The sequence below is a fragment of the Drosophila miranda genome, assembly GCF_003369915.1.
Source record: "Drosophila miranda strain MSH22 chromosome Y unlocalized genomic scaffold, D.miranda_PacBio2.1 Contig_Y1_pilon, whole genome shotgun sequence".
Taxonomy (NCBI): domain Eukaryota; kingdom Metazoa; phylum Arthropoda; class Insecta; order Diptera; family Drosophilidae; genus Drosophila; species Drosophila miranda.
In genome coordinates this window covers 36891698-36913148 of record NW_022881603.1, presented here as the reverse complement: position 1 = coordinate 36913148, position 21451 = coordinate 36891698, and the positions used below count along the sequence as shown (strand labels likewise).

Genomic DNA, 21451 nt, shown 5'->3' with positions numbered 1-21451 from the left:
CACTTCGCTCCAGTCTACAGCGACGAGCTTCGCCCCTGGGTAGACTTCCCCGACTTGCGCTACCGCTGCTTTGTACAGCTGTACGGAGCGCTCGTCTTCACAGGCTACGATTTTTATGCAGCCCTGGTACCAGCCCATGTCTTTGCAGACGGGGGGGGGGGGGTCCAGGCTGCTTTTCCAGCAGCTCGAAGCAGCGGTCGGCCAGTGCCGCTTCCACCCACTTCCACTGGTTTCTAGGTATCCGGGAGTCCGCGCTGCCTTTGTCCAGGACGCCAATCAGCGTCCTTTCTCTGGCAATCTGCGCGAATGATGTGTTAGGCAGCACTCTGGAGCGCTTCGGTGTCGGCCCCGGAGTCTCTTGTGAGCGCTGCCTTTTTGGCTGAGGGGCTTCCTTCTTCGGTGCTTCCTTGCCAAAGTTCGGCAGCACCTTCGAGGCCCACTCAACCTTCTTTATCCATTTGTCCGTCGGGCTGGACATCTGGCTTGCGTTCTGCCGACGGAGTATATTGCCAGCACTCCTTCTATCGGCATATGTAAAAGATTTGGCTTGGACACTAGTAGATGGTGACTCATCACCCGCCACTTTACCAGCAGGCAGAGCAGCCGCAGGATTGCATAGCCACTCTGCCAAGGTATCGATTTTGGGAGCCAATTCACCACCCACCCCGACACCGGGATGGGACCCCTTTGGGCTCTCCCTAGCATCTTCCGCCGCGCAGGTTTTCCCTGCTGATTTGCGGGTCGGGCCAGGCCTTTGGGCCGCTGCCTTCCCCTGTTTGGGATTGCTCCCTGTTGGCATTTGGGGAGTGCCAGACTCATTTTTTTTGTTTTTAAATTCTTCCATTCTTTTTCCCACGAGCTGCAGAGAAGGGGTACGGTCCGTCCGGGCAGAGATCCACGTTGCCCGGATAAGGCATACTTAGAACAGGGGGCTGCCGAGTCCCTGAGCTCTCCGTTAACGACTGGGCTAGTTTTATATACCGGGCCCCCAGCCAGGCTGACTCTCGGCAAGGGTCGAATAACACTCTTAGTCCGGCCCGGTGTGAGCTGAATGTGGGGGGTTGGGATGTGGGTAGGTAGTGTGTAGGGATAGGGGAGTGTGTGAGCTACTTATACGAGGCGGCACCACAAGCGCATCGTCAGTGTTGCTACTTCGCGAACACCCGCTGGCTGTCCGGGGCTGCTTATTTTCGGTAATCTCCCTAGGGATGTCCGATTATTCGCAGCTGACCTACCTATATGACCTGTATATAGGTAGGTCGTTCGCTATCCGCAACCTGCGACCCGTCCGGGGGCCTCAGCTAGGCCCCCTTTGAGCCACCTCACGAGCTCATCAGACCAGATAATAGTGCCTTATTCGTAGGTGAATTTGAAGTGCCGTACATTTTTCTTTGTACTGAAAATAACTCCACGACTTTCACGCTTGCTGGTCCCTGGTTTTTTCAGAATCGACTGGCGTCCCTTATTGGGAGGGGGGGTATGATTAAGAGCGTTTTGTTCGGCTGCGGCCAATATAGCAGACTTGAGGAGAGTGTTGCCACCATTGGAAGAACGGCTCTCGCCTACAGACATGCGCAGGACGGTGCGAGCAGGAGAGAAGGACCGACGGTCGCGTACTACGATCACACGCTGATCGTAGCGCTTGTCAACATTCTCCCTCTGGAGTCGCAGCATGTCCCACCACCCTTCCAGATCCTCTGCCTGGACGGGTTTCGTCTCCTCGCTGCCATCGTAGGGTCGATGGTTCTTGCCCGTAGCTCCCGCCTCGCAACGGTCAATCAGACCGCTGAACTGCATCAATTTCTTGGTAGAGAGCAAATTTGTCTGTCCAATGGCCACATTGATCATATCTATGCCGCCCGTCTCAACCAGATGCGCCTCATTCTCCTTGCTATAGGCTTCCCACTCGCTGCAGATATCTCGCAGTCGTCGAATCTCATTCTCCAGCTGTATGCGAAAGTAGAGCACCGACTTGAGGGCCCGGCGATTGGCAACAGGATACTCCTCACCGGGCAAATACATGCTGTTTCGCTTCTCACGCTCACAGCGAGAGTTGACTTTACCGCGCGAGACGCTCACATATGGACTTAAGTAGTTGAGCTTCTCATCGGAAATCCTGCGAGGAGGGGTTTGCTCCGCAGCTGCCTTCAGAGTAGAATTTTCTTGTTCTTTATCATCTGGATCTGGAAACCAATAATATTACATTTTACTCCATTTTATTCCTGTTGTACTTACCCTTAGCCAGATATGGATCCAAGATCAAACTCTCTTCAGCTGCCGTTTTTATCAAAGAGTACCTAGAAAAGTCAAATTTCCGCTTCGCTTTCGAATCTCGGTGGCTGCTCATTGGACCCACTGGACTCAGATTTGAAATCTCACCCAAGGCTTCTATCATTTCTTGACTGCAATTGTTCGTCTTGCACTGCGTGAATGTGGCCAGAGCAGGGAAACTTATCTTCTCTTCCAGCGGCGTATTGGGAGGCAGTGGGAGTTCAGTGGTCCCAGCCTCAACCAACTCTCTCATCAGCTCCGGCCGATTTCGAACATTCTTTTGAAGACCTACGTACTTGCTGACGTTGCTCTTGGCCTTCATTCTGGTCGACAATTGGCTGGCAAGCTTGTTTTTTATTGCCGGCCCTTTTGCTACTGCGGTCGACTTAAATTTTCCCGCAGCTCCCCCTCCGCCGCCTCCTTGAATGGGCTTTGGTTTCACTGCTGGTATTTTTAAGGTGGGCTTACTCACGGCCGGCTTTTCGAATGGTTGCGTCCTCACATTTGGCAAATGAACAACCCCATTTGCAGAAGGTCCAACGACCAAATCTGTTGCCTTGGGCTTTGGGCCTGCTGTAGGCTTCAAGGGCAATGCACGTGAAGGTGCAGGCTTCACTGTGGCTGGCTGGACATTCCTTGCTGATGTTTGATGTTTCATGTTTGATGTTTGGGTCTTCACAGTGACCGGTTGAGGACGCGACGTTGCACGTTGCAGCTTTGCCATGGTTGCCGCAGGCTGAGCGCGCAATCTGGATGGATGACCCTGGGTACGCAATTGGGTTGCCAAAGGCTGTTTCCTCTCCGCTGCCGTCTGCGTACACTGAGTTTTTTTTGCCAAAACATATAAGGAGTGCCTTTTTGGCGGCACAAATGCCGGAGCGTTCTCCTGCTCTTTCTGGGGGTTTGTCGCAGGTTTAAGTGTTTCGGTTTTATATGTGAACATCTTTTGACCACGACGAGCAATTTGCTCGTTCTTTGTTTGTTCCTTCCTGGCAGCCTTCCAATCCACGAAGCGCTTTATGTAAAGGTCCCGGGTGGGGTTCCTCTGCTGCTGAGGCAGCTCTGGTTTTCGATTCTCCTTAGGAGGAGCGACATAGGTAAGGCGTGGCTGCGCCTCCTCTGAGGGCGGTATAGGTGCCGCACGCTTGACGGGAGTTGGACTAACACTAATAATGCGGTTGCTTTGAAAACGATCCTCGCGCTGTTTTGCACGCGCCGCATTCTGGAGTTCCCGGTTCTGCTCATTGAAATTGCGTGGGCTGAAAGCAAGTGATTGCTGTTTATATAATTCCCTGTGGCGCTGCATTATGACGTCGAGCAGTAATTTTTTAGGAGTTTAAAAAAAATGGAGGGACGCTTCTTAAGAATGGCGCCTTTTCAGCGTGCCATACCGATGAAAAAACGAACTTAGCCCACTTAAGCCCCTTTATTTAAACTGGATAACAACTCGAGTTAGACCGCGGAAAATAATACTAATAATAATAATATTTACCTCTTTTTTGCCTGGCAAGGAAACTTTTTTTGATAGATTGGGGACTTTTTGTTTGTTTTAAAATTTAATCTGGTATTTTGTATGCAGTTTTTTTAAAGGTAGTGCTTTTTTTACACAATAATTTTTAGCGGTATATTTTTCAAAATTTTCACTTTGAAAACTCGTGAAAATTCTAAACAAATCCAATAAGAATGACTAGCAAAAGTTGGCTACTATTTTAGAAAAATAATCTATCAATCGGATAAACTTCATGTTCAGCTATAAAGTCCTAGCAAGCTAATAATATCAAATCACAGAACGATTAGCCCATTGTATGCCAAAGGGGTATTTCAATATTGCACCGAAAATAGTGAAAATCGTGGATATAGTGGGTTTTTTTTTTGTGAGTAAAAGAAGGGATAGGAGGTATCTACAATGACTGTTTAAATAGAGGGGTCTTAGGTGGGTATATGTGGCATATTTCAGACCGTATATTTTATCGCCAAGTCACTTAGTACACTAATTTTCTTGCCACAATGTCTGGCTCACACACCTTGCAAAATATAAAAATATTTTCCATAGTATTTTCCAGTATATTAAGGTTATGCACTCACCCTCTTAGCCAATGCCCCAATGTAGAAGTCGTGTAAAAATGCAATTTAGAGCCACATCGATTATTAATGCGGGAAATCATCGAAATCTTGATCACTTGCCATCAAAATCTCAATGTTTACAAAAATATAAAAAAAAAGGAATGTAAAAATATGCATAACGGGGGTTTTTCACACTGGCGCTTCCATGGGGCTTATATGGAAAAGAACGGGCCAACAATTTTGAAAAGTACACATATACCCCTTTATAAAAATGATTTTAATATGTAGCAAATGGGTAGTTACCATGTAAAGAAATAAACTTAGTGGAAATTGTTGACATTTTTTATTGAAACCTTATTTTATAAACAATGCCAATAAAGATGGTACTTAAAATTAGCCACTTTTATATAAAATTGATTAGATTATCGGTTAAAAATATGTGTTCAGTGCTGATAGTCGTTGCTAGCTAGTATTCAACCGAAAGAAATTTTTTTTTTTTTTTTTTTTTTTGGTTTTAAATCATCTTAATGATGATCGGAATTTTGATCTTAGCACTGTAGCCACATTGATCAGATACTGGTGAAGGAATTTTGGCGAGTTTGACAGGTCGGTATATAAAAAAAAAGAGGAAAATTACTTAACTGTTTTAGAAAATAAACTGAAATTACTTTATAACATGATGAAGAAAAAAGGGGTCAAAAGTTTAAGTCAGCAGTTTTGATGAAGATCGCCAGCTCTCTGAGATGTAGCGGCTCTTTTTTTATTAATAATTGATGTAAATTGTTATAATATTTAAAGATTTTGAATTTCCTTCTGAGCCCGGCAAATCTTTGGCAATCGAAGATCAGGTGTTCGGCATATTCAGTTACATTGCACGTTTCGCAGATATTTGAGTCAATTGCTTTGATTCTGTGTAGGAAGACTTTGTCGTATGTGTGTCCCGTCATAAGTCTGTTAATGGTCTTGATGCTTTTAGCATTCCATTTAAGAGAAAAATGCCAGGGTTTACTGGGTATGTCTGGAAATATGTCTATGAGGCTGGATCCCTTCGTCCTACACTTCGTCCTGTAGTCCTCATTCCATTTGTAAACTAAAAAGTTCCTAATTTCTCTTTGAGCCTCCTTGTAGCTGTATTTTATATTTATTGTAAACCCCTCACTTGTAGCAGCCTTTGCTGCTATGTCAGTCTTTTCGTTGATGGCCACACCCTTGTGACCAGGGACCCATAGAATGTCAAGTTTCTGAATGTCTGATTGGTTAATTATGTTGTGAATATCATTCACTAGGTACGAGTCTGTATTCTTATTTTTAATTAAATTAATAGCTCCTAATCCATCACTTAAAATCAAAGCCTTTTTGTAATTATATTTAAGACATAGTTCGCAGGCCTTTTTAAGTCCTACGAGTTCGACACCTACTGAGGATAATCTGTTTTCTATTTTGTACTTGTGGATATTTCCACTAGGCCATTTTACTATTCCTATGCCACATGTACTTTCTGTAACTGAGGCATCTGTTGATAGAATGTTCCAGTCGTCCTTTCTGTACTTGTTCAGAATCTCATTAAATATAGTTTTTATTTCTTCATTCGAGTATTCTTCTTTACCCTTAGTTAAAAATTTATCTAATACATGGATTTTGTTACATGTATCACATTCTTGAGTGTTTACAAAGATGGAATTAAATTCTCTTAAAGTACGTGTGTAACTCGTATCCGCTTTTGAGCGTATTAGCTCGTCAAACATTGTTGGATTGAACCTTTTAATTTTAAGGAGTTCTTTGGCTGTAAGCCATTTCGCCCTGAAAACAGGTGGCATTACACCAGCGAGGACAAAAATTTCGTGTTTGCTTGTGTCAGGTGGCACCCCAACACACCTTCTGAGTGATTTAGCTTGCGCTATTTCTATATCTTTACTTGCTTCAGATCCCATGTCTGAAAAACTTGTGATAGCATATTCTTGTTTTGTTCTAATAAAAGCTTTGAAGATGTTGGTACTTGTTTTAGGTTTTAGACCTGATTTGATAGTAGTCGCAAGCTGGAGGAGTCTGTTGCATTTTTATACCCGATACTCAAAATGAGTATTGGGTATATTAGATTTGTGGTAAAAGTGGATGTGTGTAACGTCCAGAAGGAATCGTTTCCGACCCCATAAAGTATATATATTCTTGATCAGCATCAATAGCCGAGTCGATTGAGCCCTGTCTGTCTGTCCGTCCGTCCGTCTGTCCGTCTGTCCGTCCCCTTCAGCGCCTAGTGCTCAAAGACTATAAGAGCTAGAGCAACGATGTTTTGGATCCAGACTTCTGTGATATGTCACTGCTACAAAAATATTTCAAAACTTCGCCCCGCCCACTTCCGCCCCCACAAAAGACGAAAGTCTGTGGCATCCACAATTTTAAAGATATGAGAAAACCAAAAACGTAGAGTTGTAGAGAATGACCATATCTTTAAGACTGCGGAATCTGAATTGGATCGTATTATTATTATAGCCAGCATCAAGAAAACAATTTCATTTTTTCTCGCCCTGTCTCTCTCTAACACACACGTAGCATAGGCGGCTTTGCTTAGAGTAAAACATTAGCGCCTAGATCTCAGAGACTACAAAAGCTAGAGCAACCAAATTTGGTATCCACACTCCTAATATATCGGACCGAGACGAGTTTGTTTCAAAATTTCGCCACACCCCCTTCCGCCCCCGCAAAGGACGAAAATCTGGGGATATTCAAAAATCTCAGAGACTATTAAGGCTAGAGTAACCAAATTTGGTATCCGCACTCCTGTTAGATCTTACTATAAAACGCGTATCTCAAAATTTCGCCCCACCCCCTTCCGCCCACACAAAGGCCGAAAATCTGTTGCATCCACAATATTGCACATTCGAGAAAACTAAAAACGCAGAATCATAGATAATGACCATATCTATCAGATTGCTGAATCTGGATCAGATCAGATCATTTTTATAGCCAATAGGAACAAATCGATTTGCAGTGGCTACGCAGCGCCCGACGTCACGCTCAGACTGATTTTCTGTCTCTCTCGCACGCACTCTTTGTCGTGTCGTTTAATATTAGCGGCGTCTGCCGGAGGAGAGCCATACTGACTTAGTATCGGGTATAACCGTAGAGTTGCGGTGACCGCAGCAACTCACAACGTTCCCCCTCGTTTTGTTTGTTCTTTAACCATTTTTACATGACTGACATTTGACATGTTTGCGCTAATCAGTCTGCCTAAGAAACGGATATATTTTCGATTTGGTATAGGCACATTTCTAACAGAAATATTTACCGCTCTGACCTGTCTTTTTCCTACATTCATTGCTGCCGATTTGCTTGGATTAAAGCTAAAACCGAGATCACCACATAGAAGGTTAAAGTCATTTAGTTTTTTATTAAGGTTTTCAACCGCTACAGTAAACTCTCTGTTGTGAGAGATTATAACGAAGTCATCTGCAAATTGCATCATATGAGTATTTCTATCACAGATCTGATGTAGTCTTTTTGTGTATACATTAAAAAGGAGGGGCGACAGACAAGAGCCCTGTGGGATTCCTCCCTGAACTACCTGAACAGCTTCCCCTATTTTCAGTAGTCTCATAGACATAAAACTGATGATCCAGTCAATGTATGTTTTAGGAAAACACTCATTTTCCATTAGTCTTTTTAAGAATTTCAGGTTGACACAATTGTAGGCATTGTTGAGGTCAACAACCACAAGAGTAACGTGTTCCTTGTTCTTTTTCTTTGCCGCTACCACATTGATGACATCATTTATGCACATCGCTGCAGACTTGTTTTTTTGGTATGCATAAGATCTGTAGGGTATAATCTTGTTTTCTTGTATATGCTTTTCCAGCCTGGCTTTCACCATGCTATTTACTGTCTTGGCTACAATCGAAATGAGGGATATAGGTCGAAAATGTTTTAAGTCAGTCAGATCCATGTTTTTTTTCGGTATTGGTACTGTGGAGATAATGTTTTTTATCCCCAATCGGCCGACTAATTATTTCGAATTAAATAAAACTCGGCGCAGAAATAAAATTACGATATGTTCTTTAATGCGTGTTCCAATAATAATAATAGTTCCAATAATGCGTGTTTAATAATGTTCCAAATTGCAAGTGTGGCTTGCCTGCCCTTTACATTGCCGCTCCGATCGCTAAGCGCAGCTTCGCTCGGCCGACGTCGGTAGGCAGACGCAAAGCGGAGATAGCGAAGAGCGAGCTGGCAGAGAGCGTTTAGCAGGGCAAGCAAGCGCAAAGCTTTAACAAACAAATGAGTGACATAGACATAAGTAACAAACAAAATAAGCGGCTGTGGGCCAAGAATTAGGTGCTATTTGGCAAGCAGCTAATCGGCTGGGTTCTGCTCCGAACATTCACCCCTCGTTGGAAGGCAAAGGCTTTCAACAGATCCATCCTGAAGGGGCAGAACCGCTATTTTTCCAACGGCCCTCTTGAAGATGCTTGCTTGGGCGCAGCTGGCGGCTACGCTGGGATGATCGTCGCCTTCTTTACGAAGGCGGCTTGTCGTGACTACGTCTTGACCATCGGGAACCTCTGTAATTGCATAGAATGGCAGGAAATTTGGCAATGTAGAAACTGTTGAAAGTTGAATTTCATTTGGCGTGGATATGTAGGTTTTTAATATATGGAAAAGTTCGCGCTGCAGTTCCTGATTCTCCGATCACAGTTTTTCCACTTGCACCTGGCACTCGAGCAGCTGCTTCCTGCATTGCTGCTCTAAGTTTTGGTACTCCAGCGTTGTGGGTCGAAAATCGTCAATAGAGATGCACGACGAATTTTCAAAAGCGGTTAAAGCTGCACGCTTATTCTCCGAGCTATCAATGCTTCCTGATACTATCCAACCAAGTTTTGTCTCCTGCAATGTTGGCAATTGGGCTGATAGTCGAATCTGTCCGACGCACATTAAATCGAAGAACAAACCAGAACCTATCAACAGATCGATACGTTGGGGCTTGGAGAAATTAGGATCAGCTAGTTTTAGATTATTCGGCATTGGCCAATCCTTTGCGTCTACGCCGAAGTTAGGCTGCATTTCCGTAATTGAGTTGGTGACAATTGCAGCGAAGGAAGCTCGATAGCTTGCGTCCTGGGATTGTACAACTATATGTACAGACTTGCTCGAAGGTAGAATGGAATCTCCGATTCCAGAGATGTGAACATAAGACGAGCGATGATCCAACTGCAACTGATCAGCAAGTCTAGATGTTACAAAGTTTGCCTGTGATGCAGAATCCAAAATGGCACGACATGGGATAAGTGCTCCATAACGATCTGTTACATGGACGAGGGCAGTAGGTAGCAACACGTTCTGGCTAGGCTGAGATTTCTGGATCGAGGGGGGAGGGCTAGAACACCCGCTTGCTAGAAGCACAGTCGCGGCCTCTTGCTGGATAGATTCCTCGGCCGGTGAAGAGGAAGATGAAGCACCAGTTCCCGATGGAATGTGGAGTAGCGTGTGATGTTTGGCCTGGCAATGCCTGCAAAGTCCTGACCTGCACCTCTGCAATTCATGGCCTTTGTTGAGGCAGTTCAAACACAAGCGGCTCTTCTTTGCTTCTTTGTATCGTTCAAACGCAGAGAGATTCAGGAATGCCTGACATCTAGATATGTAATGCTCGGAGGAATTGCAATGGTTACATATGGGGTTAGGATGGTCGTTACTGGAGGTGATAAGGGTGACAGGTTTGTCTTCTCCCACCTGTTGACTAGGACTTGTTGCCATGGCTGATCCTAAAATCTCCAGCATCCGACATCTCGCTTCCAAAAATGAGGCCATGCTTGACCACCGAGGCAATCCTGACGTCGGCAAGTTCTCTTCCCATTTCTCCTTTGTTTTGTGGTCCAGTTTCGTGCCTATGATGAAAATCAGCAACCCATCCGAAATCTCCTGCGGGGTCGCCAAGGTCTGAAGTGCACGCAAGTGCGAATTGATTTTGTCGCTGAGCGCGCGCAAGCCGATAGCTGAGCCCTTCTCCACCCCTTGCAGCCCGAAAATAGCCTTGACGTGTGCCTGAAAATGTAACAGTTTATTATCGAATCGCAACATTAGCAAATTCAACGCCTTGTCGTAATTCTCCTTAGAAAGTTCCAAGGAACGAATCGTATCCAGCGCAGCACCATCTAGACATCCACGAAGATATTGGAATTTTTCGATGATTGGTATACGATGGTCTTTGTGCACCATTGTCGAGAACATCGAGTGGAATTCTGGCCAATCCATGTAGTTCCCCCCGAATCGCGGAAGCTGCAACTCGGGCATTCGAGAACGGCCTATACTATTATAGGCGAACAACGACGAATTCCCCCGAGAGTATGCCGAGCCGTTGAATTGGCAACATTTACCGTGCGAGCAGCCATCAACTCCCGCGACAGCCTGGACCTAACCTTCACATAAACATTCGAAAAGTCCAGTCGGGCATCATGGGCTAACTGCAGGAAATCCAGCCTTTCAAGGCTCGTTTGAGCGGCATCGAAATCCGCATTCATTCGCTCGATTTGCTCTAAGCGAGCTTGAAGTTCTGCCTCATCTAACTCGGCAAGCTCTTCCTTGGTGAGAAAGCGATCCATGGCCTTTAGTTGGCGCGCGATGGACTCGGCCTTGTGCTTGTAGAAATCTACATCACTCGGCATTGCTGCGTTCGCGACATTGGTAGGCTCAGGTGCTGCCATGTTGAGGTTTTAAAAGAGTCACTCAGCACGACCGAAAAAGACACCCTGTATACGTATAAACGTGGGAACCGAAAGCAAAGGGATTACAGCTAATGCCTTTAGCTGTGCGGCTGTGCGAGCTGTCCGATTCCGCTTTGTACACCGCTTGTGTGTATTAGTGAGTTCGCTGCACTGCCTACCGCACTGCACTGACCGAATTGTCGCGACAGAGAAATTAATAGCCAGCAATGCGTGTATGTAAGTGTATGTAAGTGTGTTTTAGCACCGAATTGTGCTTAACCGCAGAAAATTTGCTAGGGCTAACGAATGTCGATCGCGAATGATTATTAATTGACACTGCAACTCAGAGATCACGTCGGGGTCACCAAATTTTATGTGGAGATAATGTTTTTTATCCCCAATCGGCCGACTAATTATTTCGAATTAAATAAAACTCGGCGCAGAAATAAAATTACGATATGTTCTTTAATGCGTGACATCCAAATTGCAAGTGTGGCTTGCCTGCCCTTTACATTGCCGCTCCGATCGCTAAGCGCAGCTTCGCTCGGCCGACGTCGGCAGGCAGACGCAAAGCGGAGATAGCGAAGAGCGAGCTGGCGCAAAGCTTTAACAAACAAATGAGTGACATAGACATAAGTAACAAACAAAATAAGCGGCTGAGGGCCAAGAATTAGGTGCTATTTGGCAAGCAGCTAATCGGCTGGGTTCTGCTCCGAACAGGTACAATTCTGATAGATCTCCATTCGACTGGGAAATCGCACATAGCCACTCGACGGTTGTAAAAATGTACAAGTTCTGTCTTTATACTAGTGTTAAGAGCACTTAGCATCTCGTATGTGATGTGATCTATTCCTCCTGCCGTTTTTCTGTTTCTGACTAACACAGCCTCTAACTCTTCCAAGGAAAAGAAAGGATTTTCATTGTTCTTGGTTGAGTACATTTCTTCGTCTACATCCTTTGCTTCTGAGGTTATTTGCCTCAGAGGCAGCTTTGTCAGGGTCAAAAATTTCTGGGGTGTCCTCTTGACAGTTTTTTAGAGGAATCTCCAGGCTTCTCTTGAGTTCGATTTTACATTTAACTCTGTTAACTTCCTGGCATAGCTAATTCCTATGGCAATTTTAACAGATTTTTTCCATTTAACCTTGAGGTTAACAGCAGAACAATAATTTTGAAAGGAGGGTTCTGAAGCTGCCTTCTTCTGCGACTCTGCAAACTCCCTGAATAATTTGGCTAAATTCTCGTCCCACCATAATTTTGGACATTTGTTTTTGATTTCATAAGTAGATGCTTTTATTTCCTGTTGGATGTTCTTCGCTAAATTATCCATATCTTTGTCGGCCTCAAACTGGCTTAGCTTTTTCAGTAGCCTGTTTTTGGCAAGGAAAGTTTTGAGTTTGTGTTGATATCCTGCTGTTTCAAAGGTTATTGGGTGATGGTGGCTGCCTCCTAGGTAAAACTTTTCGCATTTCCAATTCTCTATATGAATACCCTTTGTGAAAGTTAAATCGAGTACAGACCCTGATGTTGAGTCGATGTGTCTTCTGAATGTGAGACTGTGGTCATTTGCTAGACTGTAGCCAGCATTTGACATAGCTTGCATGAGAAAAGTTCCCTTTCCACTGTTGGTTCTGTCTCCAGAAAAGGTATGTCTTGCGTTAAAATCTCCTGAAATTATGACTTTTCCGAATGCATCTAAATATTCAAGGAGATTGTTAATCGCTTGCTTGAAGGATGCAAGAGACAACAAAGGTTCAAAATATACTGAGGTGATAAGAAATTTATCTTTGTTGTTGATGGTTCTTGCTATAATTATATCTTGCTCTGTCTCATATATCAGTCTTTTAACTCTTAATTCTTTTTTGTAGGCAATCGCCACTCCTCCATAACCGTCCTTTCTATGTTTTTCTAACATATTGAAGTTAGCTAGTTTCCTAAAACGGAGATCGTGAGAGAAAACTTCAGCCAGAATGGCAAAGTCGAAGTTTTCATTGTTTAAGTAGAATACTAGGTCGTTTTTATTGGCTTTAATAGATTGAATGTTATGTTGTAAAAATTTCATATTTATTTAGATGTTTTAAAAAGGTTCGTTTCTCTCTGTTTGTTCATTTTTCTGTCTGCATTATGTTCCATATTGTAATCATTTGTACTGGTCACTTTTTTTGATGGATGTGACACATCATTTGAGTCGACTAAACGAGACAACATGTCAACCATCTGTTGAATGGTAAATTTGTTTTCTTTTAGTTCTTTGTTTTCAAAAAATGGTACGTGATTACTAGAATCGCTGGTATATGATTCTAAGTGATAGTGGGGTTTTTGTGAAGGAACCAAAGGTCTCTGCACTAACCTGCTCGCATAACTGTGTTTTTTTAAAACTTCATTTGCTTTAACGTTTTTGGTTTGAACATTTTCCTCATTTATGTCTAGTTTTGGATAGTTTTTTTCATAATTATCTAACAGCGAAAAATTTTGATGGATTGAGTAAGTGCTAAGCACTTCTTACGCGCGATTTTTTTGATTGTCATTATTTTGTTAATGTCCATCTCCTTTTCCCATACTGGGCACATCAGTCTGTCCCTAGCTGAGTGATTTTTCCCATTGCAAAGGATACACTTGAGACCAGTGCACGACCCATTGCACTCCTCGACTCCGCATTTATAGCACCTCCTAGCTGATTTGCATCTGGTCGAAGTGTGACCAAGTCTGCCACAATTATAACATTGCCTTACTCTGGGAACATATATGCTTACTTTCATCCCACATATCCCAAAAAGAGATACCTTTTCTGGGATGTCTGAACCCTCAAAACCAATTTTGACTGTTTCTAATGGTATGAGCTTGAATGTTTCGTTGTTGTCATCGGTTGTAATTTTCTGCCTTCTTGCTAATCTTTCAATTGACTTAATTTTTATGTTAGAAGTAATATTATCCATAATTTCATTCTCAGAAAAACCGAGGGGCACCCCTTTAATTACTCCATAGGATTCCACATAGTCTTTTGGAATAAATACCACTAAATTCATTTTTTTTAACTCCTCATTTAAAACTAAATCATTTGCTTCGCTGAAAACCTTAAAATAAATCTTGTATAGAGTGGCGCAAGAGCTACGATTTCTTTAATTCCTTTGATTTTAAGGTGTCTTATTTTTTCAAAAAAGAATAAGCCATTTTTGGTGTTTTTGTTTTCGAAGATGGTACTGTTCTTAGTCGATACTAGTACAGCCGCATCACCGATGTGGCACTCACTATACAACACTGTTTCTCTTTCGATGCCTACATTTGATGGGTTTATAATCGGGTTATTATTTTTATTCAGTGTTTTAGTCATTTCAGTATTTCCAGTAAAACCATTTATGACATTTGTGTGAGAATTGTGAACGGTCACACCGTCAGAAGCCTCCACCATTTTGTTACTGTCATCGTCTATCAGAATTTTGTTATTTATGTCTGTATTGGTGTTGTCGCTTTTTCGTTCCTTGCGCATCTTTTTTGCTGGGTACTTTTCGTTAGTCAAGCTGTCGAATATGTCCTCTTTCACACCTGAACACAAAGCACTGAAGTTTTTTGCTATTGTTTTTTGGGTTTGAATTTTGCCGCTTTTTGCCACCTGATCAGGGGGTTTCAATTTGGCAGACACCGAGTGACCGGCGTCCGCCATACTTGCTGGTTTAACCAGATTGCCAAAGACTTACCTCTCCTTTGGGAAATGAAAAGAGGAATAATTTATATATTGATGAAGATTTCTATGAAATAAACAATGATCCAATTTGTACAATCACTTTTAATTAAGCCTTTGTTGCTTGGAAAAAATCACTTTTCAGACTGTTAAGAAAAAACACGACCGGTCTCGCTCGCTGATGAAAAGGAAGTGACCGAAAGCAATTTGATTCAGCTTGAATACAAATAATACGTCAGTATATTTTCGGCATATTTTGAAATTTGTGACGTAGTTTCGGTATATTTCTGAGTGTCTGTTTACCATTGCACGTATGAAAATAAAAGTGAATAATAAAAGTAAGCAAAAATAAGCATTCAACTTTATTAAGTGTGTGTCAAGTGTCGAGAAAGAGAATACGTCTTTAGACAGCTGCGACAGAGCCTGGAATATGTATTAATAAATGCAGTAGACACCCCACGAAATTCGCCGAATAAATACAAGTGTGTGCGTGTGTTTATTGGGGTTAAAAAAACTAAAACAAACAACGTCACGGCAAGAGCATTGCCAGCAGCAAGAACACACGCCCTACTTTGTAAAATTAAATTCCTGTTAAAACCACATACATTCAATCGGTTTGAAACGCCAAGGTTTACCCCGATTCTGCCCCATGGAAGGCCAATGCTTAATTGCTTTTGTCCTACCTGCTTTTCCGTGAATTTACGATGTCATCGGTTAAGTTACGCACGCACACACTCCCCTCTCTGTCGGTGTCGGTTCGCCGCTGCCGCCGCCGCCTGTCAATTCTCGCTCTGCCTGCCTTGTCGGTTGTCGGTGTATTTTTAATCGCTTTTCTCGCCCAAGAATATTAAAGAAAGGAGAGGAGAGGAGAACTACACACAACGCGCAATCAAATATATGAGTTATTGTTTATACAGTCAAGGAAAAAAGTCAACATACAGCACCGATTTTTCAATATTTCGGGTTTTCGCAATGAAAATTAAAAAAGTTGGTATGCCATTATTTAGGACACTTAAAGTTATTATTATTTCAGAAAAAAAACTTAAACAAAAATGATGTATACTAAAGTTACAACGAAAAAACATAAAATGTTCACGGAAAAAAGTGTACATACAGCCTCTATGCTTTTGTATTATAGTCTCAAAGTCATCTTAATATTAATACTTTTTATACTTTTAATATTTGGTTGGTCCACCATTGGCATCTATTACAGCCTGTAGTCGTCGGGGCATCGATGCCACCAAATTTTCGGTTGTTGTGGGCGGAACTTCGTCCCAAGCTCGAATGAGGGCGGTTTTGAGGCTTTCCCCACTGCTGATGTTATACTTCCGTACCAATCTTTCTAAAATGTCCCAAAGATGTTCGATTGGGTTAAGGTCTGGAGATTGGGGTGGTGAACGAAGCTGTCTTGGGGCATAATACAGCAACCAATCACGCACAACATGTGCGGTATGCTTTGGATCGTTGTCCTGTTGGAAGATCCAACTGCTTCCCAGGCTCAATGTATCCACCGATGTTTCCAAATTTTCTTCCAATATCTTCTTATACTGGAAGCGATCCATATTCCCTTCCACAAACACCAAATTACCTACTCCAGGACCCAGACTTCTGTGATATGTCACTGCTACAAAAATATTTCCAAACTTCGCCCCGCCCACTTCCGCCCCCACAAAGGACGAAAATCTGTGGCATCCACAATTTTAAAGATATGAGAAAACCAAAAACGTAGAATTGTAGAGAATGACCATATCTTTAAGACTGCGGAATCTGAATTGGATCGTATTATTATTATAGCCAGCATCAAGAAAACAATTTCATTTTTTTCCCGCCCTGTCTCTCTCTAACACACACGTAGCATAGGCGGCTTTGCTTAGAGTAAAACATTAGCGCCTAGATCGCAGAGACTACAAAAGCTAGAGCAACCAAATTTGGTATCCACACTCCTAATATATCGGACCGAGACAAAAAAAAGCCCCCACAAAGGACGAAAATCTGTGGCATCCACAATTTTAAAGATATGAGAAAACCAAAAACGTAGAATTGTAGAGAATGACCATATCTTTAAGACTGCGGAATCTGAATTGGATCGTATTATTATTATAGCCAGCATCAAGAAAACAATTTCATTTTTTTCCCGCCCTGTCTCTCTCTAACACACACGTAGCATAGGCGGCTTTGCTTAGAGTAAAACATTAGCGCCTAGATCTCAGAGACTACAAAAGCTAGAGCAACCAAATTTGGTATCCACACTCCTAATATATCGGACCGAGACGAGTTTCTTTCAAAATTTCGCCACACCCCCTTCCGCCCCCGCAAAGGACGAAAATCTGGGGATATTCAAAAATCTCAGAGACTATTAAGGCTAGAGTAACCAAATTTGGTATCCGCACTCCTGTTAGATCTTACTATAAAACGTGTATCTCAAAATTTCACCCCACCCCCTTCCGCCCACACAAAGGACGAAAATCTGTTGCATCCACAATATTGCACATTCGAGAAAACTAAAAACGCAGAATCATAGATAATGACCATATCTATCAGATTGCTGAATCTGGATCAGATCAGATCATTTTTATAGCCAATAGGAACAAATCAATTTGCAGTGGCTATGCAGCGCCCGACGTCACGCTCAGACTGATTTTCTGTCTCTCTCGCACGCACTCTTTGTCGTGTCGTTTAATATTAGCGGCGTCTGCCGGAGGAGAGCCATACTGACTTAGTATCGGGTATAACTGTAGAGTTGCGGTGTCCGCAGCAACTCACAACGTTCCCCCTCGTTTTTTTCCTTTATTTGATTGATTGATGTACTTAATTAAAAAAAAAATATAAAACAAGGCTTTGAAATTGAAACATAATTTTCAGAATTAAATAATACTATACATATAAACAAAAACGTAACTTTAAATAATAAATGATAGATAAACTACATAAACTCGATGGATGGCCCAAGACGCGGATTGCGGCTCATTTTCTGCTGGGCCCTGGTCTACGGAACGTGTTTCCCCTGAAGCTTCGATCGACATGTCCTCCTCGCAATCCTCTAGCTTATCGCCGCCAAAGGGCTCATCATCGCTAATAGTGCCTTCTTCGTAGGTGAATTTGAAGTGCCGTACATTTTTCTTTGTACTGAAAATAACTCCACGACTTTCACGCTTGCTGGTCCCTGGTTTTTTCAGAATCGACTGGCGTCCCTTATTGGGAGGGGGGTATGATTAAGAGCGTTTTGTTCGGCTGCGGCCAATATAGCAGACTTGAGCAGAGTGTTGCCACCATTGGAAGAACGGCTCTCGCCTACAGACATGCGCAGGACGGTGCGAGCAGGAGAGAAGGACCGACGGTCGCGTACTACGATCACACGCTGAGTGCTGCTGCGAGATGGAGTTTGCGGGGCATCGTCCGCTGATACCACATCCGCCTTAGCCTTTTTCATTTCAGCATGGGCCTTGCGGAGTAATTGCATCAAGTTACTGCTGGCCTTGACCTTGGGCTTAGCGTTTAAATTGTTGCCCAGCTTAGACTTTGGTTTGGCCACAGGCTTGGCTGGTATTTTCGATTCCTCAACTGCATCGGGGTCCTGCCAATTTTTCTGTTTCCATCGCTTCAAGTTATCAAAGCGCTTGTCAACATTCTCACTCTGGAGTCGCAGCATGTCCCACCACCCTTCCAGATCCTCTGCCTGGACGGGTTTCGTCTCCTCGCTGCCATCGTAGGGTCGATGGTTCTTGCCCGTAGCTCCCGCCTCGCAACGGTCAATCAGACCGCTGAACTGCATCAATTTCTTGGTAGAGAGCAAATTTGTCTGTCCAATGGCCACATTGATCATATCTATGCCGCCCGTCTCAACCAGAGGCGCCTCATTCTCCTTGCTATAGGCTTCCCACTCGCTGCAGATATCTCGCAGTCGTCGAATCTCATTCTTCAGCTGTATGCGAAAGTAGAGCACCGACTCGAGGGCCCGCCGATTGGCAACAGGATACTCCTCACCGGGCAAATACATGCTGTTTCGCTTCTCACGATCACAGCGAGAGTTGACTTTACCGCGCGAGACGCTCACATATGGACTTAAGTAGTTGGGCTTCTCATCGGAAATCCTGCGAGGAGGGGTTTGCTCCGCAGCTGCCTTCAGAGTAGAATTTTCTTGTTCTTTATCATCTGGATCTGGAAACCAATAATATTACATTTTACTCCATTTTATTCCTGTTGTACTTACCCTTAGCCAGATATGGATCCAAGATCAAACTCTCTTCAGCTGCCGTTTTTATCAAAGAGTACCTAGAAAAGTCAAATTTCCGCTTCGCTTTCGAATCTCAGTGGCTGCTCATTGGACCCACTGGACTCAGATTTGAAATCTCACCCAAGGCTTCTATCATTTCTTGACTGCAATTGTTCGTCTTGCACTGCGTGAATGTGGCCAGAGCAGGGAAACTTATCTTCTCTTCCAGCGGCGTCATTCTGGTCGACAATTGGCTGGCAAGCTTGTTTTTTATTGCCGGCCCTTTTGCTACTGCGGTCGACTTAAATTTTCCCGCAGCTCCCCCTCCGCCGCCTCCTTGAATGGGCTTTGGTTTCACTGCTGGTATTTTTAAGGTGGGCTTACTCACGGCCGGCTTTTCGAATGGTTGCGTCCTCACATTTGGCAAATGAACAACCCCATTTGCAGAAGGTCCAACGACCAAATCTGCTGCCTTGGGCTTCGGGCCTGCTGTAGGCTTCAAGGGCAATGCACGTGAAGGTGCAGACTTCACTGTGGCTGGCTGGACATTCCTAGCTGATGTTTGATGTTTGATGTTTGGGTCTTCACAGTGACCGGTTGAGGACGCGACGTTGCATGTTGCAGCTTTGCCATGGTTGCCGCAGGCTGAGTGCGCAATCTGGATGGATGACCCTGGGTACGCAATTGGGTTGCCAAAGGCTTTTTGGCGGCACAAATGCCGGAGCGTTCTCCTGCTCTTTCTGGGGGTTTGTCGCAGGTTTAAGTGTTTCGGTTTTATATGTGAACATCTTTTGACCACGACGAGAAATTTGCTCATTCTTTGTTTGTTCCTTCCTGGCAGACTTCCAATCCACGAAGCGCTTTATGTAAAGGTCCCGGGTGGGGTTCCTCTGCTGCTGAGGCAGCTCTGGTTTTCGATTCTCCTTAGGAGGAGCGACATAGGTAAGGCGTGGCTGCGCCTCCTCTGAGGGCGGTATAGGTGCCGCACGCTTGACGGGAGTTGGACTAACACTAATAATGCGGTTGCTTTGAAAACGATCCTCGCGCTGTTTTGCACGCGCCGCATCATGTAGTTCCCGGTTCTGCTCATTGAAATTGCGTGGGCTGAAAGCAAGTGATTGCTGTTTATATAATTCCCTGTGGCGCTGCATTATGACGTCGAGCAGTAATTATTTAGGAGTTTAAAAAAAATGGAGGGACGCTTCTTAAGAATGGCGCCTTTTCAGCGTGCCATACCGATGAAAAAACGAACTTAGCCCACTTAAGCCCCTTTATTTAAACTGGATAACAACTCGAGTTAGACCGCGGAAAATAATACTAATAATAATAATATTTACCTCTTTTTTACCTGGCAAGGAAACTTTTTTTGATAGATTGGGGACTTGGAATTTGTTTAACAATTTAATCTGGTATTTTGTATGCAGGTTTTTTAAAGGTAGTGCTTTTTTTACACAATAATTTTTAGCGGTATATTTTTCAAAATTTTCACTTTGAAAACTCGTGAAAATTCTAAACAAATCCAATAAGAATGACTAGCAAAAGTTGGCTACTATTTTAGAAAAATAATCTATCAATCGGATAAACTTCATGTTCAGCTATAAAGTCCTAGCAAGCTAATAATATCAAATCACAGAACGATTAGCCCATTGTATGCCAAAGGGGTATTTTAATATTGCACCGAAAATAGTGAAAATCGTGGATATAGTGGGTTTTTTTTTGTGAGTAAAAGAAGGGATAGGAGGTATCTACAATGACTGTTTAAATAGAGGGGTCTTAAGTGGGTATATGTGGCATATTTCAGACCGTATATTTTATCGCCAAGTCACTTAGTACACTAATTTTCTTGCCACAATGTCTGGTTCACACACCTTGCAAAATATAAAAATACTTTCCATAGTATTTTACATTATATTAAGGTTATGCACTCACATTGGCCAATGCCCCAATGTAGAAGTCGTGTAAAAATGCAATTTAGAGCCACATCGATTATTAATGCGGGAAATCATCGAAATCTTGATCACTTGCCATCAAAATCTCAATGTTTTAAAAGATATAAAAAAAGGAATGTAAAAATATGCATAACGGGGGTTTTTCACACTGGCGCTTCCATGGGGCTTATATGGAAAAGAACGGGCCAACAATTTTGAAAAGTACACATATTCCCCTTTATAAAAATGATTTAAATATGTAGCAAATGGGTAGTTACCATGTAAAGAAATAAACTTAGTGGAAATTGTTGACATTTTTTATTGAAACCTTATTTTATAAACAATGCCAATAAAGATGGTACTTAAAATTAGCCACTTTTATATAAAATTGATTAGATTATCGGTTAAAAATATGTGTTCAGTGCTGATAGTCGTTGCTAGCTAGTATTCAACCGAAAGCAATTTTTTTTTTTTTTTTTTTTTTTTTGTTTTAAATCATCTTAATGATGATCGGAATTTTGATCGTAGCACTTTAGCCACATTGATCAGATACTGGTGATGTATTTTGGCGAGTTTATAAAAAAAAAGAGGAAAATTACTTAACTGT

General features: G+C 43.0%; 2 protein-coding genes and 1 long non-coding RNA gene across 5 annotated transcripts; all 3 read right to left on the bottom strand.

The window, feature by feature from the left end:
* Positions 1-1349: 1349 nt before the first annotated feature.
* On the bottom strand, positions 1350-20348 carry LOC117191125 (guanylate kinase-associated protein mars-like). 3 transcript variants are annotated; one of them, XM_033396087.1, is made up of 4 exons: positions 20254-20348; positions 19484-20196; positions 2236-2929; positions 1350-2183 (listed from the first exon to the last, which is right to left on the bottom strand). In XM_033396087.1, exons 2-4 carry the CDS (start codon positions 19547-19549, stop codon positions 1354-1356), a joined length of 1590 nt encoding a protein of 529 aa, XP_033251978.1. In that variant the 5' UTR covers positions 19550-20196; positions 20254-20348; the 3' UTR covers positions 1350-1353. The 3 variants fall into 3 exon arrangements, with proteins under 3 accessions (XP_033251978.1, XP_033251977.1, XP_033251976.1); XM_033396086.1 differs by having other exon boundaries at positions 2236-2936; positions 19491-20196; XM_033396085.1 differs by lacking the exons at positions 19484-20196; positions 20254-20348 and having other exon boundaries at positions 2236-3616.
* On the bottom strand, positions 4664-15058 carry LOC117191179. The gene is made up of 2 exons (XR_004473964.1): positions 14720-15058; positions 4664-4911 (listed from the first exon to the last, which is right to left on the bottom strand). It is a non-coding gene; the product is annotated as an uncharacterized LOC117191179 (long non-coding RNA).
* On the bottom strand, positions 17541-19133 carry LOC117191145 (guanylate kinase-associated protein mars-like). The gene is made up of 2 exons (XM_033396110.1): positions 18914-19133; positions 17541-18861 (listed from the first exon to the last, which is right to left on the bottom strand). The coding sequence occupies exon 2, from the start codon at positions 18698-18700 to the stop codon at positions 17876-17878; it is 825 nt and encodes a 274-aa protein (XP_033252001.1). The 5' UTR covers positions 18701-18861; positions 18914-19133; the 3' UTR covers positions 17541-17875.
* Positions 20349-21451: the final 1103 nt, after the last annotated feature.

Coding starts and splice junctions, on each gene's coding strand:
- LOC117191145 (XM_033396110.1), bottom strand. CDS start 18,700: ATGTATTTGCCCGGTGAGGAGTATCCTGTTGCCAATCGGCGGGCCCTC.
- LOC117191125 (XM_033396085.1), bottom strand. CDS start 3,577: ATGCAGCGCCACAGGGAATTATATAAACAGCAATCACTTGCTTTCAGC. Junction 2,184..2,235: donor GGATCCATATCTGGCTAAGG/GTAAGTACAACA, acceptor ATTGGTTTCCAG/ATCCAGATGATAAAGAACAA.